This window comes from Ranitomeya variabilis, chromosome 1 (assembly GCF_051348905.1).
Source record: "Ranitomeya variabilis isolate aRanVar5 chromosome 1, aRanVar5.hap1, whole genome shotgun sequence".
NCBI lineage: Eukaryota > Metazoa > Chordata > Amphibia > Anura > Dendrobatidae > Ranitomeya > Ranitomeya variabilis.
The window spans coordinates 239649340-239668341 of record NC_135232.1 but is presented as its reverse complement, the minus strand read 5'-3'; the positions used below and the strand labels follow the sequence as shown (position 1 = coordinate 239668341).

Genomic DNA, 19002 nt, shown 5'->3' with positions numbered 1-19002 from the left:
TTCCCGGCTTCTGATTGGTCAGGGCGGCCATGTTGCCGGGACTCGGACCAATCACAGCAAGCCGTGACGAAATTACGTCACGGCTTGCTGTGATTGGTCCGCGTCCCGGCAACATGGCCGCCATTAACCAATCACAAGCCGTGACGTCACGGGAGGCTGGACACGCGCTTATTTTGAAAAGCGCGCGTGTCCAGCCTCCCGTGACGTCACGGCTTGTGATTGGTCACGGCGCCATATTGCCGGGATGCGGACCAATCACAGCAAGCCGTGACGAAATTACGTCACGGCTTGCTGTGATTGGTCCGCGTCCCAGGAACATGGCCGCCATTAACCAATCACAAGCCGTGACGTCACGGGAGGCTGGACACGCGCTTATTTTGAAAAGCGCGCGTGTCCAGCCTCCCGTGACGTCACGGCTTGTGATTGGTCACGGCGCCATATTGCCGGGACGCGGACCAATCACAGCAAGCCGTGACGTAATTTCGTCACGGCTTGCTGTGATTGGTCCGAGTCCCGGCAACATGGCCGCCCTGACCAATCAGAAGCCGGGAATTCACGTAAGCAAGTAAAAGCGCGAATTTTAAAGAAACAACGCTGCCGCTTACAATCGCCGAGGTCCCGGCTGCGTCGGACAGGTGAGTATAGCGATATTTTTTATTTTAATTCTTTATTTTACACATTTATATGGTTCCCAGGGCCTGAAGGAGAGTTTCCTCTCCTTCAGACCCTGGGAACCATCAGGAATACCGTCCGATACCTGAGTCCCATTGACTTGTATTGGTATCGGGTATCGGTATCGGATTGGATCCGATATTTTGCCGGTATCGGCCGATACTTTCCGATACCGATACTTTCAAGTATCGGACGGTATCGCTCAACACTAGTCACAATGCGTCGCTAATGTTCGTCAATGGGGAAAAAAACGCATCCTGCAGACAACTTTGCAGGATGCGTTTTTTTGCCAAAACGATGCATTGCGACGTATTGCAAAAAACGCTAGTGTGAAAGTACCCTAAGATGGTTTAGTAAATCCTGCAGGGAGTTGGATATGATGACCCTTGATGTCCCTTCCAACTCTAACATTCTATAATTCTATGATTCTAAACCTGGTTTACTCCTTTTATGTACCATAGTAAGTCCATTGTGTAGTGCCTCTACATGTAGTACTACACTACACACAAACGTGCTATATCTTTATATATCATTTTCTGTTTTGCTGACACATATGGGAGATATTGTTACTAACCTGAGTTATTATTTCTATATGTATGTGATATATTAGGTTTTGGCATGATCTCCTCTTTACCATTCTCAGTGGGCATCAGCATAATATATTGACCCCATGTGGGTCTGGCTTGAACTATCCACCATTGTTAGTACGTGTTGTACAAAATTACATCATGATAAGGTAGCTATGCATCATCTTCACACTACGGCAACTTCACTTACAAGCTCCTGATTGAGCGCTCTTCTGTCCCACTGTGCATGTACGTCTTCGGATCGTGGCCGTGTGGTGGCGATCACGTGGGGCCCCATGATCGCTTTCCCCTGAACGCATCATCCGGATGCGTGCTGAGCGTCTCTGGTTGGCATGACAGCGCTCCTTCACTTCCGGAGCAAACACGCCGAGTACTTCCAGGGTATCCCTTCTTAAGACACGCTTCTGTGTGTTTGCAATGCCCCCTGACGAAGGTTGTTTTCCAAAATGCGCGTTGGGGCGGAGGCGTGTTCCAGGAGAGTCTTCCTATACTGTGGTGGGTAAAACACTGACATTTGTCTTATTGTCTCAGTATTTTCACTGTGATCCCTTTTATTGGTGAAACGGCTTCCATTAAGGATTAGGGGCTGCTGCGCACAGCTCCTATTACTAGTGTAATGCAGTGTCTTTGTGAACCCCATACTTATAGTAATTAAGGTCTATTGGGTATATATGATTTTACTGGTCCACTTGTTTAGTTCTTCCAATTAGTATAATAAGTTGCTCAATAGGTACTATTGCTTTTAGGATTACCTTTTGACCTCCTGTTACATCCCTCCTGCCATTGTTGATATAACACTATTTTAGACATCTTTTCGTGCATTATCTCTTTATGCCTGTTGTTATTTTTAAACAATAAAGCTTTGATGTTTTATATTTCACTATCAGACCTAGTATCATCTTTTTTGGTATATATGTAACCTGAGGTAGTGTACAGTTATAATCATTTTTAAACAGTGCTTTTTACTTATAGATCTCAATGTGATATAAGTTCTCCCACTTACAAGATGAGAGAGGCCTGTAATTGACATCATAGGTAGACCACAACTATGAGAGTCAAAATTAGAAAACAATCCCAGAAAATCACCTTGTCTGATTTGGCAATAATTATTTTGCAAACTATGGAAGAAAATAAGTTTTTGGTCATTAACATAAGTTCATCTCAATATTTTGTTATATATCCTTTGTTGGCAATGGCAAAGACAGAGGTCAATGTTTTCTGTAAGTCTTCACAAGGTTGGCACACACTGTTGGTGGTATGTTGGCCCATTCCTCCATGCAGATCTCCTCTAGAGCAGTGATGTTTTGGGCCTGTCGCTGGGCAACACGAACTTTAAACTCCCTCCAAAGGTTTTCTATGGGGTTGAGATCTGGAGTCTGGCTAGGCCACTCCAGGACCTTCATATGCTTCTTAAGAAGCCACTCCTTCATTGCCCTGGCGGTGTGCTTGGGATAATGATCATGCTGAAAGACCTATTCATATTTCATCTTCAATGCCCTTGCTAATGGAAGGAGGTTTGCACTCAAAATCTCACAATTCATGGCCCCATTCATTCTTTCATGTAAATGGATCAGTCGTCCTGGTTACTTTGCAGAGAAACAGCCCCAAAGCATGATATTGCCACCCCCGTGCTTTACAGTAGGTATAGTGTTCTTTGGATGCAACTCAGCATTCTGTCTCCTCCAAACACGAGTTTTGTTTCTACCAACAGTTCTACTTTTATCAGACCATATGACATTCTCCCAATACTCTTCTGGATAATCCAAATGCTCTCTAGCAAACATTAGATGGGCCAGGACATGTAGTGGCTTCAGCAGGGGGACACGTCTGGAACTGCAGAATGTGAGTCCCTGGCAGTGAAGTGTGTTACAGTTGGTAGCCTTTGTTATGTGGTCCCAGCTCTATGCAGGTCATTCTCTAGGTCCCCCCATGTGGTTCTGTGATTTTTGCTTCTTGTGATCATTTTGACCCCACGGGGTGAGATCTTGCTTTGAGCCCCAGATCAAGGGAGATTATCAGTGGTCTTGTATGTCTTCTGTTTTCTTATTATAGCTCCCACAGTTGATTTTATCACACCAAGATGCTTGCCTATTGCAGATTCAGTCTTCCCAGCCTGGTGCAGGGCTCCAATTTTGTTTCTGGTGTCCTTTGACAGCTCTTTGGTCTTCACCATAGTGGAATTTGGAGTGTGACTGTTTGACGTTGTGGACAGGTGTATTTTATACTGATAACAAGTTCAAACAAGTGTCATTACTACAAGTAATAAGTGGAGGACAGAGGAGCCTCTTAAGGAAGAAGTTACAGGTCTGTGAGAGCCAGAAATCTTGCATGTTTTTATGTTACCAAATACTTATTTTCCTCCATAATTTGAAAAATAAATCTCGCCAAGTCAGACAAGATGATTTTCTGGATTTGTTTTCTCATTTTGACTCTCATAGTTGTGGTCTACCTATGATGTCAATTACAGGCCTCTCTCATCTTTTTAAGTGGGAGAACTTGCACAATTTGTGGCTGACTAAATACTTTTTTACCTCACTGCATCTCTTACAATACCACTATTGTACCAGCAATATTTTGAGTAAAGGTTTTTTATTACACCAATATTTTTGACCAGTTAATTCAGTTCTTGTCTCGTTTATATTCATGTGCTTACAAATGGTCTTTTTGTTATTAGTCTGTCAGATATATGTCACATATATTATATTCCCCACCCAAGTTTACTGTCTGAATGGTAGACATGATCCTGGCCCAACTTGTTTGAGATGTGTTGCTGTCATCAAATTCTAAATGAGTTAATTTGTTAAACATTGCAACGGACTTCCAGGAGAAGTCAATGTGCAGCATTTAGTTATGGAAGTTAACTGGAATGAACCACAAACTTTTAATTTCGAGTTTGCTCTTCTCTATTTAACATATTTCCAAATCATTGCATTCTTGTTTTCTTTGCACTTTACACAGCACACCCACTTTTTGGGGAATGGAGCTGTACAAGGAAATTCACTTTTACTTTTTATTTTGGAATTACAAAAATATTTGTAGTTTTCCTTTAAGCACTTATCTCCACATACTGTTCTTTAATTACAGAACATAATGATGAAAATTGAAATTTAGTTTCTCAGAATGAATCATAATGTATGCCGTCTGCTGCATTCACACACATCATTTTGCAGTCATTCTGTTTTGTTTTATTCTTTGTTATAGTTTTTACATGACTGTTCAGGTAAAAAATTCAGCAGACAAAATATACTATATAATATGGGAACAGCATTTTCACCATAAGCTTCTTTGCACTTTAATACACCAGAAAAAAAGTGCATTTTTTAAATAAAAAATGGCAAAATCCTTTGCAAATGTCACTGAAAATCCATGAAAGTTTCATATTGCACCAGATTTATCACAATCGGGACATGACCTGTTGGCGTTTTTTTTTTTTTTTGCATAATAGTTTAACACTTATGCTTTAGGTTGGCTTACTTTAGACTATTAGAAGATATTCAACCTGTGTCTTATTCCGACATTCAAAACATCAAGCAGAAGATGATTCGGGAAACTCTCATTTACTTTGACATTTTGAAATCCTTAAGTATCTGTTTTACAAGTTGTTTTCATTCTTTGCTGATTGGTTTTCAACATTTTATATAGCAATTGCCAGCTTTTGGGGAATTTTTTCATTGGCTTTTTTTTTTACTTAAATTCCTAAAAAAATAAAGAAAACACTAGAATAAGGTGAGGAAATAGTGAAAAGCTCTTTAAACCGTTCAGTCACCTTCTGGACATTTTTTTAGCCTTTACATTGACGTGTATAGTGAAATATTGAGTGATTTCCTAGAGAAAAACCCTGAAGAATGTAAATGTTATTTGTTTAAAATGCGTACAGAGTTTCGAAAGTCTGAAGCCTTTAAAAGTAGCTCAAAAGAATGAACATATAAACAGAATGTCATTTTTACATAGAAGTGATTAGGTCTATTCTTTTTGAATGTCAACACTTTTTTTGAGCAAAAAAAAGGCAAAAAGAGATGCAGTGTGGATATACTCTTAATTTGTTTTTAAAAACTGATGCATGCCAATAATGGATCTGGCTCTCCAAAACCACATCTCCTTTCCTGTCTTCTTTGGACATACATGAATAATAAATTTGTCCAAACTAATTAGTTCCAAAAGAAAATACATACAATGTATACCTCAGTAGTAAATGTGGGACAATGTGTTTGATGGAGTCTTAAAATTTCTTAAGTGATGTCTCAATCACATCTGGAAAGACTGATCAAAATGTGAAGCCTTACAACTATGTCTCGACATAGTTATATATATATATATATATATATATATATATATATATATATACACACACCTACACCGTATGTATGTATGTATGAAAATGAAGGCCAACGAGCATGAAATAAGAAGTTAAATCCGGAGGTTTTGTGCAACCTTCCTGAAGATAACACTTTGCTGTACATCAAAGCCTTTCATCAGCAGCATGAACAGGTTCTATTTTGAAAGCTCCGTTGATCCATGGAGACATCATGTAGGCCACCTGTGCACAGTATCATTTACTGTATATCATTTAGCATTTTTTAATATATCTGAAAATTATTATTTTTTACTTAACAATGATGGAGGTTTAGACAGCGTTAGAAAAAAAACTTCCATTTTAAATCTTTTTAATGCATTGCAAAGAACTGTGGAATAAAAAAAAGATTCTCAAGATTGCTGTCAAAAGTCACGTTTTCTATTCCTCACAAAGCAGTGCGCTACTTTGATTGTTTAAGAAAAGAATTGCTTCTTTTAATAGAACAAAGTGTGCTCTTTGATCCACGCAGGCTTTGAATGATTACACGCTTGGCGGTTTTTTGAAAGCAGAGCAGTAGGGGGAGACACTACCAGCATTCTTTCTTTGGGTTTGGTACATTGAGCCTTAGTTCTAGACGAGCAAGTGGACGATTTGCATACTTCCTAGAAATGTATTATCTTCATTTATATCATGAAATTTGAAGATAAAGTCAATTCACAGAGTGCAAATTGCTCTTCTTTACATTCTACAGTAATGATGTTTAGATACAACTTTTTGATTCCTTTTAGCAAATTTGGTGTCCGTAGAAGTTTTGTATTCAGTAGAGTTCAACAGGAGCACAATTAGTCATGTAATAATTGGACATTTTTATCTCTAAAGTCACATGCAGTTTTGAGAACTTTTTTTTTTTTTAAAGTGTTTTCATAAGCATTTTTCACTTTTGCTTTATTTTTCAAACTACGCAAGATTTTAATTTTTGAGTTTGTATAAATATTGAAATGTGTTTAGTTTTAAATACTGCATTCTCTGGGTTTGGTGTGCTTTTTTGTTTATTCTTATCTTTTTCCTGTAGGTTTTCCATCAGACCTAAAAATACCAGAAGCCATGTCAAAAATGTAACACTGACCTCAGCAGTTTCGTGACATTTAATACTAAGACAAGTGACTGGCTACAGTGGTTACATGGATATACTATACTGGACTTCTGTAGCCAAAGTAAAGAGAAGGCCAGTGGTGAGGCTAGGAAATGGGGCAATTTAGGAACAGGGATTCTGTGGGCAAATAAACATTTACTTACCGGTATTTTAATTGTTTTGGGCACATGGACAGTTTGTGAATGAAATTTGGAAACCTCTTTCAGCAGAAATAATTTCTAAATATGATATCTCAGCATTGTATTTTATTTTTATTCATTAGATTACCACACTCCAAAAACCTAAAGCATATGATTGCAACCAGGCACCATAGTCCGGGACCTTACACTGCCAACTGTCAGGTCAATATGTGCCATGGTGCAAGCATGATACTGAGGCTGACACCATTCAGCCACAATAATTAATGCAATATCATGGTAGGTCTTTAAGGCTACATCACAAATGCAAGGAAGATTATCCATCCACAGGATATCATTACAACTCATGCAAATAGCCTAATTAGTAAGACTATGCATCAGGATGTAATAGATTTTAGCTTTCAACCTCTTTAACAAGGGAACTTTATTGCACTTTGATGGGTCTGTAAACTCAAATTGCACCATGAAGTTTTTAATTGTGTATAATAGTTGCATTTGTTAACATAATTTAGGAAATCTATGAGTAGGATCCACCATCTTAAATCATGTATATGGCTATGCAGGTCATACAAAATTGAATAAAATTATACCTTTATATGTACAAGCTGATGCCTTGTTCCAGAGAAATCCATGTTTTTCTTACTATGTAAATTAGAGAACTCTGGGCTAAACACATGTCTCCTTGAGAATCTGTCTCCAGAGGTTATATTAATCGAAAGGGTGTTACCAGTGTGAGACATGTAATGATTAACAGTCTGCTCTTCTGATCTCACTGCAGACCTTTTTATGATTATTACTAACAAAGTACAACAGAGCTAAACTTTTTCTCATTGCAAACACATGAGCAGCCGCAGTTGTCCCCTGATAGTGCTTCAACTTCATTGCACAGGCATCCTTTGTGGGCGAAGGGACAAATAGCAGATCTGGCAGCATGATGAGAAGAGAGCTGTAGCTGCAAGTGTATTTTTAATGAGACAAAATTCAACTTTGCTGTACTGCGCTAGTCACAATCAGGTACAGCTCTATATCAGAGCTAACAGCACTCAGAGTGGGTAACAGCAGTTGCAGATGTGTTTATAATGAGACAACATTCTGATCTGCCCATTCATACCCAACACACACAAACACTGACTACCTGAAGCTAAAAAAAGGTTTATTTGCAGTCAGTAAGCATGAGCGAATATGTTCTGCTCCATCCTTATTTGGCAAGCTATGGCGCTTACCGAAGAATCCGGATACCGGTAGCGCTCCCATAATCAGGTGCCCGGTGGCGCAGCTGCATGTGTCGCAGCTGTGTGACAGTCACAACAGCACAGACTCTCCTGTATATATAATTGAGCGTGCTCAGTATACCTCCTCCTCAGATCCAAATAGGTCCTGCAAAAAAACAAAAAAAGCAAATTTGCTGTAAGCAGAAAGAATGATATATCCTGCATTAATATTAGCCCTTCGTAGGTACACCAGTGTGTGCTTTAAATAGAAGTGTTGCCACTGGGTACAGTTGATGTAAATCCATTAAGGCAGTTGTAAAGAAACCTACTGTAGATGCCACATTGCTTGGTGTCAACCAAAAGAAAAAGCCTGACATGTTTCCATGTTAGTTCTTAGTACAATTGTGTTCCTTGTGGCTACATGTCAGAAGTGTCTGATGCTTCATAACTGAGGTGAAGGTGATACTGTCACCTTTTCTGTTCTTAGCAACCTCACGCCAGAAAGCTTTAAATCAGCTTTTCATTGCCAGATTGTGCACTTTGTCAGACTGGGACAGCGTTATTGCCCATATGTTTTAAAAAAACAATCGTGCATCCTAGAATAATTATGCATAAAGAAAACAAATGTCTACAACAAACTGCACTGTTTATAAATAAAACCCAGAAACTTTTACAATTGCACTAAAATTTATAATGCCATTTGGCACATTACACATATTCTATGCCAAGGCTGCTCAGCTCTAAAAGCTCCAAGTGCTCTTTTCAAACACACAGCAAGCATGATCTCTTCAATTTTAAAGTGAAACAGATGCTAAAAAATGCGTTTTTTTGTGAAAGTACTCTGTGCTGCATCTGCTTGCTAATTATGTATGCTATTAACTAGGGAAAGCACTTATTACTTTTACATTCTACTGTACATCTTAAGAAATCCTTTTCCGGTTGTACACTGGTTTCTTGTTTTCTGCATTCAAATGTATTCGCTTCTTTCAGACATCAGTGCTTCATGGGCAGTGGTGACGTGAAGCTTCCTGATCGGGTCATGCTCTTAACGTCACTGGTGCACAACAGAAATAGCAAAAATGCAGGCACTAAAGGCCCTAAATTGAAGCCAAACATTCATGGTACTTTTATTGTGGGCAGGTTGTTATTCTAGTCGAAACAGTTTGAAGATAAGTATGGAGAGGATGCAGAGTGGGGGTGTGTGGAAAGTAGGCAGAATTGGGAGGACATTGTTATGGGGCAGTATAGAGAGGAGGAAGAGTGTGGGATTGTGGGGGGACTGTATGAGGGTACAGTAAGGATAGAGGAAAGCATATTAGGATAGTATGAAGGGAAAATATGGAGAGACGGCAGTGGTGGGATAGTGTGTGAGGACAGTATAGAGAGGAGGCAGTTTGGGAGGATAGTATAAGGAAACAGTATGGAGAGAGCAGTGTGGGGGACAGTGTGAAGGGACAATATATAGAGAGAGAAGAGAGGAGGTGATAGTATGAGGGATAGTATCTAGAGGAAGCATCGTGTGGGGGCAGTATTATAGTTTGGTGGTTATAGTTCATAAAGTGGATTGTGTTGGGGTTATAGTTCATAAAGTTAGACAGCATGCTGGGTACAGTTCATAAGTGCACACGGTGCGTGGTTGGAGTTCGTAGGGGGAACAGCATGGCAGTAATATTTCATAAGCGCCGATAGTGTGGTTTTATTGTTCATAAGGGGGGTGTTGTGATAACTATAGTTTATAAGGGGGATGACTTGGTGATTGTAGTTGATAATCAGGGACAATGTGGTGCGTACAGTTAATAAAGGAGGATGGTTTGACGTTATAGTTCATAAGAAAAGGTGGTGTGCAGAATTTATAAGAGGGGTTGATATTTTTATTCATGGGGCACTGTAATGACACTTTTTATGGACATTATCTCAGGATGTGCTGCAGAAGGCAGTAGAAAAAATAAGTTTGCAGAGATTAGCTGTAGTTGTGAAAAGTCATCATGGCATCTGCGTAATATAGAGAAGAATCTAAAGACAGAAACATAATGATTAAATACCTTGCAGTTAATAAATAAATAAATAAATAAATAGCATAGTGCATGAAAATATTATACGGTACTTAGTTAACATGTTTTTTGATGAAAAAAATGCGAAAGCCATCCTGCCTCATCACAGCAACTGTAGTTTGAACAGTCCTAACTCTAATATTAAAATCCTTAACATTTGTCAAGTGCCATGCCTGTAGATAAGGGGTAAGAGGGACTGAGACCAGCTAGTGGACACACAGCCAAGAGAGACCATATCAATATAATGCCCAGCTCAAAAGAAAGGCAGGCCAATGTCTTTGGTTGAGGAAGGTGTGTGTAACTGGGTGTGATCGTCAGAAAAGGTTGTGGTTAGTGATTAGCGAGTGTGCTCCTTACTTGAGATTTCCCAGCATGATTGGGTGTTCTCCGAGTATTTTGGGTGTGCTCGTAGATTATGTTTGAGTCGCCGCAGTTGCTAGACAGCCAGAATACATGTGGAGATTCCCTAGCAAACAGGCAATCCCCACATGTTTTCAGGCTGTCTAGCAGCCGCAAATCATGCAGCTGCGGCAACTCAAACATAATCTCTGAGCATGCCCAAAATACTCGGAGAACACCTGAGCATGCTCAGAAATCTTGAGTAAAGAGCTCATCACTAGTTGTGGTCTGAAAAGGGTTGTGGTTTACTTCATGCAAACAGGGAACCAGTTTTTACAAATTTGAATCGAACCCCATCTGCCCCCTAAAACTCATGTCTAAAATCTCAGTCATAGTAACCCTGCAAAGTTAGTTGGAGTGTGTGGAACGCACTCTGAAGTCCACTCCACATGCGGTAGATGCCTCTCATGTCCCACAACATGCAACTGTCTAAGCTCTGCATGCTGTTACCCATTTAGATGCTGCTGAAAGCAACATATTTGCATAGAGCGATCACCAGTGCTTGCACTCACCAATAGGGTTGAGCGAAACGGGTCGTTCATTTTCATAAGTCGCCGACTTTTGGTAAAGTCGGCGTCTCATGAAACCCGACCCGATCCCTGTGTGGGGTCGGCCATGCGGTACGCGATCTTGGCGCCAAAGTCGCGTTTCGTATGACGCGTTTAATGCCATTTTTTCGGCCAATGAAGGAGCGTGGGCAGAGTGATGACATAGGGGTTAGGGCGTGTACGCCCATTATCATTTTATCGCTTGTGCGCAGTAGCGATTTGGAATGTGTAAAACGAAATTTTCAGTGCTGGGACGGAGGAGAGAGAGAGAGAGAGAGAAAAAAAAAATAAAATAAATAAATAAATATCCCCACTAAAGTGCATAGGGTTTCGTGTTCCGGCCGATCCTCGACTTTGCGCAGTAATCGGCCGATTTCGCCCGACTCGACTTTTCCAACAGTCGGGTTTCGCAAAACATGACTCGACCCTAAAAGAGTCAAGGTCGCTCAACCCTACTCACCAATTTCCATTAGTCTCAGTGACGCCATTGTGGGGTGCCGGTAGGTTGCCATGAAAGCAGTGGTCTTCTGAATTCCGTCGCTGAGATAGTGTGAAAATTGCAAGATTTCACATGCAATTTTAATTTAAACATTCCATGCACAGAGTTTGTTCAAGGTATGCATGTAGAGTAATAGAACACAGATAATGTGATTTTAGGCTATTGTAATGAAAATATTGCTTTGTAGTTGATTATAATGATGGGTGTTCTATAACATACTGTATAATCCAGATATGTGCATTGACCAAGGGTTCAAGTTTATAATAATACTTGCTATTAGAAAAACTTTATTTTGTAGGTAAAACTTAATATCTGGCAATGCTGCATTGCTATGCCTAAAATTCATTTTTCAGACACAATACTAAAATTGATCAAATGAGCAACTCTCTAAAAAATCTGTTAAAAATGGAATAATAATATAATATTAATATAATTGTTTATTGATTGTGCAAACAAAAGTGTAATCAAAGCAAATCAAAGATAAATTTATCTTATTACCGTAATCAAACACCCTACCTGTTTAGTATCTTGGATCTGAGCAGAAGAATAAGCATGAAGAAATAAATCACCTATGAGTGACAATGCTAGAGCTATGTGATTTCTTTCTATGGGACCCCATATTTTGCAGCATTTTCAGAAATACTGTATTAGCTTATTAAAATACACATTACTCATATTTTACTTTGGATTAAGCTGCTCTATTGACTTTTTTTCCTGCATCAGCAATGGCTGGATAATCTGTCACATTTTCTTTCTGATTTTGCAGGATGACCTATAGTCAGGAATAGAATAGTATTAGAATCTCATCATAGACCTTTTCATCTTTAGCTACACCAATTCTTCTGAAGTTGGGCTGATATAAAGTAAAATGCTATAAGCTGTGCTGACAATCATCCAATAATTGTTGCTTATTATTATAATTATAAAGCAATATCTTTCTTTTTTAGGAAGCTGAGATTCTCAACACTGCTATTCTCACTGGGAAAACAGTAGCAGTTCCTGTTAAAACTGTTGCTGTAGACAGTAGTGGCTCCGTGACTGATGTATCTGAGCTTGTGGATTGCAAATCATCAAATGAAGATGTTCTTAAGGTATGTTCCTACATATTCAGCACACTTTTTCAATGTATGCTCACTAATCTATTTATCTATTACTATAAAGGTGGCATTTTTTCCTCTTTTAAACAGTTAAAAGGGACCTGTTATCTATCGTGCTATGCCATTTTTAGTAAATACTTGCATTCCCCATGTAATAATGATTTAGGAGTAAGTATCCTTAAAACTCTGTGATGTACGAATCCTCTGTTATGTGCTGTACAAATAGCATTGGAGAAAGTCTCTGGCTTGTACCACTGTGTAGGTGTGGACCCAGTGCGCCACGGGCCAAGTTTACCCTGGAGGGGCGTGACTAAGTGACTAGCGGTTGTTCACTAGGGCCTCTGATGATGAGGATAGGCTGGGCTGCCTGTAGACACCAGGTACCACTCCAGGTACAGGAAGGCAATTCAAAAGCGTAGTCAGATGGTCCAAAGTCAGGGCAGGCAGCACAGGTTTCCAAAACAAAGCTGGAGTCAAGGATGTAGATGTCAAACTGAGCGGGTGAACAGGCCATGTTGCTAATGAGAGACAGAATACTGAGAAATACATAAATGAGTGCTAGCAGGATAGGAACCAACGTTCAGGCAAGGAGTGGTGTTGCTTCACATATCACCTGCTAGCAGGTGATAGGCTGGGGAAGCAGATCTCTGCAGGACAGCATGCGTACAAACTCATGCAGGGTTCAGTCAAGCCCCCCTATGACTCGCAATAAGCACAAAGTAACTCAAGGCGATGGTCAGGTCCTGGGTGGGGCAGAGAAAAACACATGGCGAGTAGGGCGGTGCTCAGAAGGTGTGCTAGTGGCCAGTGTAACACTTTATAGGCATATAGTATTACTTCCATAGGGTCTCATTATAATAAAAGGTATACATCATGATAGACAGATTTTTATGTGGCTCGTATGTGGGTAAACCCAGTCTCTTTGGCCTTCATCGTCATGCACCATGCCATGTATAGTATGGATCATTCAGGGCAGCGCGGTGGCTCAGTGGATAGCACTGTTGCCTTGCAGCGCTGGAGTCCTGGGTTCTAATCCCACCTTGGACAACATCTGCAAGGAGCTTGTATGTTCTCCCCATGTCTGTGTGGGTTTCCTCCCACATTCCAAAGACATACTGATAGGGAATTTAGATTGTGAACCCCATCGGGGACAGTGATGATAATGTGTGCAAAACTGTAAAGCGCTGCAGAATATGTTAGCGCTATATAAAAATAAAGATTATTATTTATTGCAATGGTCATTGCAGTGTGACAATGTACTGGATACTGTATGAGTTTATATGTAATTGAAGCAGTAACTGGTGAAAAAAATGATTGATTTTTAAGGAAGTATTGATGGAATCTTTTTGGTTACTGACATCTGTGCAGGAGCTGCATCATTACCATGTGATCCCTTTCAACTGCACTTTGCAGAACCATAACTTTTTGTTATCATAGTCTGTGTGTCTGAAATTATATGCTCTGAACACTCTGACTTGCTTTGGAACATTATTGTAGACTCGCAGTACAAGTTTCTGGCAGTGTTCATTAAGTGAAAACACAGTCTTAATGCAGTATATTGCAAACTGGCATCTATCAGTAAGTAATAGCACAGATCAAAATTTGTTCCGATCTGCAGGCAGTTTTCCCAGCTGAGAAAATCAGGTTAATGACCAGTTTGCTCCCTTTTAACACAAGAAAAGTATATGAGTGTCTGTTGATGTCTTTTAATGTGGAGATTTTGGTAAATTCTGAAAATGTAATGCACTATATAATAAAATTGTAAATCTCTTCCTAAAAACACTTTGGTGCATACGGTTGCAGGCTTTTCTGCTAAATTAAAAGGTTTTGTTCCATAATGACCAAAATGCAAATTCCATTTGTATGATGGTGAACATTGCTTTTTATGTGTACATATTTTAAATAGAAGTGCATTTTTATAATTGTATAGCATGCAGCAATGCAATAACATAATTTATTAGTCATAATGCATATGGATTTCAGGGTACTAGAGTCTAATTATTAACAAAATTATATTTCTTACACCTCTGGATAACGTTGCTTTCAATAATGCTTTGGCATATGTGCTCTGAAACTATGTAAATGTAAGTTTTCTAGCAAAACAATAAAGTTCTAACTCATATTTGTTATATTTCTTAACATAGAAATATTTAACATCAGATATATATTTCTGGCTAACACAGTTCCACACAGTACATACCAACCAGTAGAAACTATTTTATACTCTATTAACCTTACTTAACCTTCTAAACACGTTTGCTTAGTTTTCATCACAAGTACGAGCAGGCAAAGAGGCTAAGAAAAATAGGAGTTATAGGTGAGGCAAATTTTGCTGAACCATAGATAAATGGCAAAAGGTTAAAAAAAATAATGATACCTCGCCAATCAACTACTCAGACACATGCACTACTCGTTCTCCCCATAGGGTTCTAGGTGCATCTTCGTATTGCCTTTTCCCACTGCATCTTCACACTAGCACTGGACTTCCTGCTATGATTGAGCCTGGAACGACTCTACCCATATGTCGAATGTCCTGACGTTACCTTATAACTGTGACCTTACAGTATGCAGGTGCAAATGCATCCAAGGCTTGGTTGTGGCCAGAAGTCACAGCCCAGCGTGTGTGACTAGGCATGGGATGTCTCTGTGCATGCATATTATAAGTTTGCAGTGATATCGTAACATTACAATGTGCGCACTGATCTTATGACATGCACTCTAGGCCTATCGGAAGGATGCTTTCTGCAGCAATCATAAAATGATGCACTGAGGGCCAAATACTGGAGAGTGAGAAGTGGAAGTAAGCGATGACGTGAGTATTTGTGTTTTCTATTCTACATCTTACTTTTATCATGCTCCAGGGTATATTCAAACTCAAAAGCATCATAAGAGTCATTCAATTCAAGGAAAATACATTTGCTGTGAATCCAATTTCCCAAAACAATTCACGCTAGAGATGAGTGCATCAGACAAAATTCAAATTCACCTGTTTGCGCGGCTTTTTCCACGAAATTCGATTCACAGAGAAGTTATTCTCTGTGAACGTAATGTCCCTTACTATGCTCTGGGATCTCTAAAGGTCCCAGAGAATAATAATTTGTAAGATGTAAAAAATAAAAAAGACTTCTTTTATTCAACCCTCCAATTCAACTCTCTTGCATCACCTCCTGCTACCTGCCTGCTACCCAGTTATCCATACCTTGCTGTGTTGCATCTCTTCCATGGTGTTCAATCTAGGCTAGGGCTTCCAGCCGTGAATAGGCCTCGGAGAAAACTGCACATGTGCAGTGACCGCATGGGCCTGTGACTGGAAGTCTCCACCTGGTGTGCACTCTAAGTGATAAAAAGTTTCAAAGAAAGAAAAAGGTTCACATTTCCAGCTGCCCGCAATGCTCCATACCTGAAGTCTAGTCCTCATGTTGCATCTCCAGCCCGGTGTACACTCAAGTGAAGAGCTCCTAGGGAGATCACTGCACTTGCTCAGTGATCTCTGTGGCCTTCAGCCAGAAGTCACAGCCCAATATTCATTCTAGACCAAGATTTATACCCATGAGTAGGCCATGGATCATGCACAGTGAACTCTGTGAACCTAATTCCAGCCAGAAGCCCCGACCTAGAATGAACACTAGGCCAGAAGTTGTGATACAAGGACCGATCAGCAGGCAGAATGCAGCAGGAATGGTCGGAGAGCAAGCAGTGAGGTGAGTAGGTTTCTTCACTTTAACCTTTTAACCTTTTGATGGCACTCTTCTGTTCAGCAAGATGGTTGGCAGATATTTGTAAAATTCGAGTAGTATTACATTGACAAAATCTTCCACCTCTAATCAGCGCAGTTTGACTAATTCAAATGTCATCAGATCCGCTCATCTTTAGTGGTCATTGCAATGTAAAATCACATGTATGCATAGAGCAAATGTATAATAACTATTAAGAGAGCTAATACAAATGCTATGGATTCCATATAATTAATGACCAACAGAGGATGAAGACAATTTGAAACCTGTGGTTTTCTTTTTTGTAGAGGCTGTCTAAAAGTCAAGTGATTGATAAAATTTCTGTTTCTGTTATTGCCTTATTTCATCATAGAATATGTGAACTCAATGCATTTGTCTTATTTTGACCAGCGGCCTTTTTGCTTCCCTGATTAGAATTTAGGCATTTGGTAGAAAGAGCTTCTATAACAGATGTCAATGTATTTTTTACATTTATTACCCTTGGGTGTGGAAAAAGATGATAGAAGGGAAGAGATTCAGAGGAAAAGTTACAAAATGGAGAGCAGGGATGAGATTAGTGGGTAGATTAGTGAGTTGAGTTGATAAGCCAATTACAAAAATGCATTTTTAGAGCATGTTTAAAATTGTGGATACTGAGAAGTAACCAGATTGTCTTGGAGTAGTACATTTTATAGAACTGGTATAGCATATAAAAAGTCATAGAAAGAAGGCAGATGTTAGCATTAGCCACTTTAAGAAATTAGGCATATCCAGGTCACCTGGTACATAATGGATATGTTATGGCTGTGCGCCCGCACGATCACTGCCGGGTGTCAGCATTTAGCGAGCAGGCAGAGGGAACAAAACCCCTCTGCCGTTGGATGATGTTGTGGGGTCCCGTTCGTTGTGAAATTCCCATAGTGTGAAAAAGTAAAAAAAGTAAGAAAATTTAAAAAAATGAAAAAATTTGTAAAAGTATTTTTTTTAAATCACAAAATAATAAAAAATAGATATATTGTACCCATAAATAAATATTATTATGAAAAAATAAACAATTAAAGTACGCATATTTGGTATAGCCTCGTCCAAAAGAACCCGACCTACAAAACTGTCCCACTAGTTAACCCCTTTATTAAACACCGTAAGAAAAATAAATAAAAAACAATGCAAAAGGCAATGCTTTATCATCGCACAGCTGAACAGAAAGTGGAGAAGAAAGACGCGATAAAAAAGAAAAATGTAAATAAAAATGGTATTGCTGAAAACATCATCTTTTCCTGCAAAAAAAGCCATCATACATCTTTATCAGCCAAAAAATAAAAAAGCTATAGCCCTCAGAATAAAGCAATGCAATAATAATTCTTTTTCTATAAAATAGCTTTTATTGTGCAAAGTCACCAAAACATAAAGAACTATGTAAATGGGATATTGCTGTAATCGTACTGACCCGAAAAATAAAGCTGACTTATCAATTTTACCATGCATGGAACAGCATATAAAAAACCAATTCCAGAAATGTTGGTTTTTGTTTATTCAGCCTTCCAAAAAGCAGAATAGAAAGTGATCAAAAAATGTCATTATCCCGCAAATGGTGCCAATAAAAACATCAACTCGTCAACTTTTTCTTTCCACATTTAAAAAATTCCTGTGAAGCACCTGAAAAATTAATAAACTTCTTGAATGTGGCTTTGAGCACCTTGATGGGGGCAGTTTGTAGAATGGGGTCACTTTTGGGTATTTTCTGTCATGTAAGTTCCTCAAAGTCACCCTCAAATGTGATGTGGTCCCTAAAAAATGGTTTTGTATATTTTGTTGAATAAATGAGATATTGTTGGTCAACTTTTAACCCTTATAACTTCGTAACGAAAAAAAATTATGTGTCAAAACAAAAATTGTGCTGATGTAAAATTGTCATGTTGGAAATGTTACTTATTAATTATTTTGTGTGATATATCTCTGTGATTTAAGGGCATAAAAAATACATTTTGAAAATTACTAAATTTTCAAAAATTTTGCTAAATTTCCATTTTTTTCACAAATCACCGCAAATCATATTAAAGAAATTTTACCACTGTTATGAAGCACAACATGTAACAAAAACCAGTCTCAAAATCAGTGGGATCCATTGAGGCATTCCAGATTTATTACCTCATAAAATGACAGTGGTCAGAATTGTAAAAATTGGCCTGATCAATAACATGTAAAAAAAAGCCTTCGGGGTAAAGGGGTTAAATCATTATCAGACTGGAGAGCATGGGTAGAATAGTAGACAAAGGTGAGTAGAAGATGTAGGGCAGCACAGAACAATGGGGAGATTTGTGGGTGGGTATGATAAGTTTAACTTGTATTTTTTAGGAGATGGACAGACAGTACATTGGCTGACACAGGATGGAGGCATCAGTGTAGGGGAACAACAGAAATATGACGCTGACTCTAGGATTCAGGACAGATTGAAGATGGTACAGTTTAATAGTAGTCCAGTCAAAATTAAATCAGAACAGTAAAAGTTTAAACATTGTCAAAGGTAAGAAAAAGATGGATTCTCAAGATATTTATGAGCTGCATGAGCAAGCAAGTGATTAGAGAAGGAAAGATCAAAGTCATCTTGTAAGTTATGGTAGAACCAACAGAAATGGGCAAT

General features: G+C 39.0%; 1 protein-coding gene across 1 annotated transcript in view; it reads left to right on the top strand.

Annotated features, from left to right (window-relative positions):
• The window catches only part of LOC143812117 (transmembrane protein 132D-like), a 1597762-nt gene that overhangs the window by 1265417 nt on the left and 313343 nt on the right, over positions 1 to 19002 (top strand). The window contains exon 5 of the mRNA XM_077293277.1: positions 12499 to 12642. Coding sequence (XP_077149392.1) covers positions 12499 to 12642 — 144 coding nt within the window. The remainder of the gene's footprint in view (positions 1 to 12498; positions 12643 to 19002) is intronic.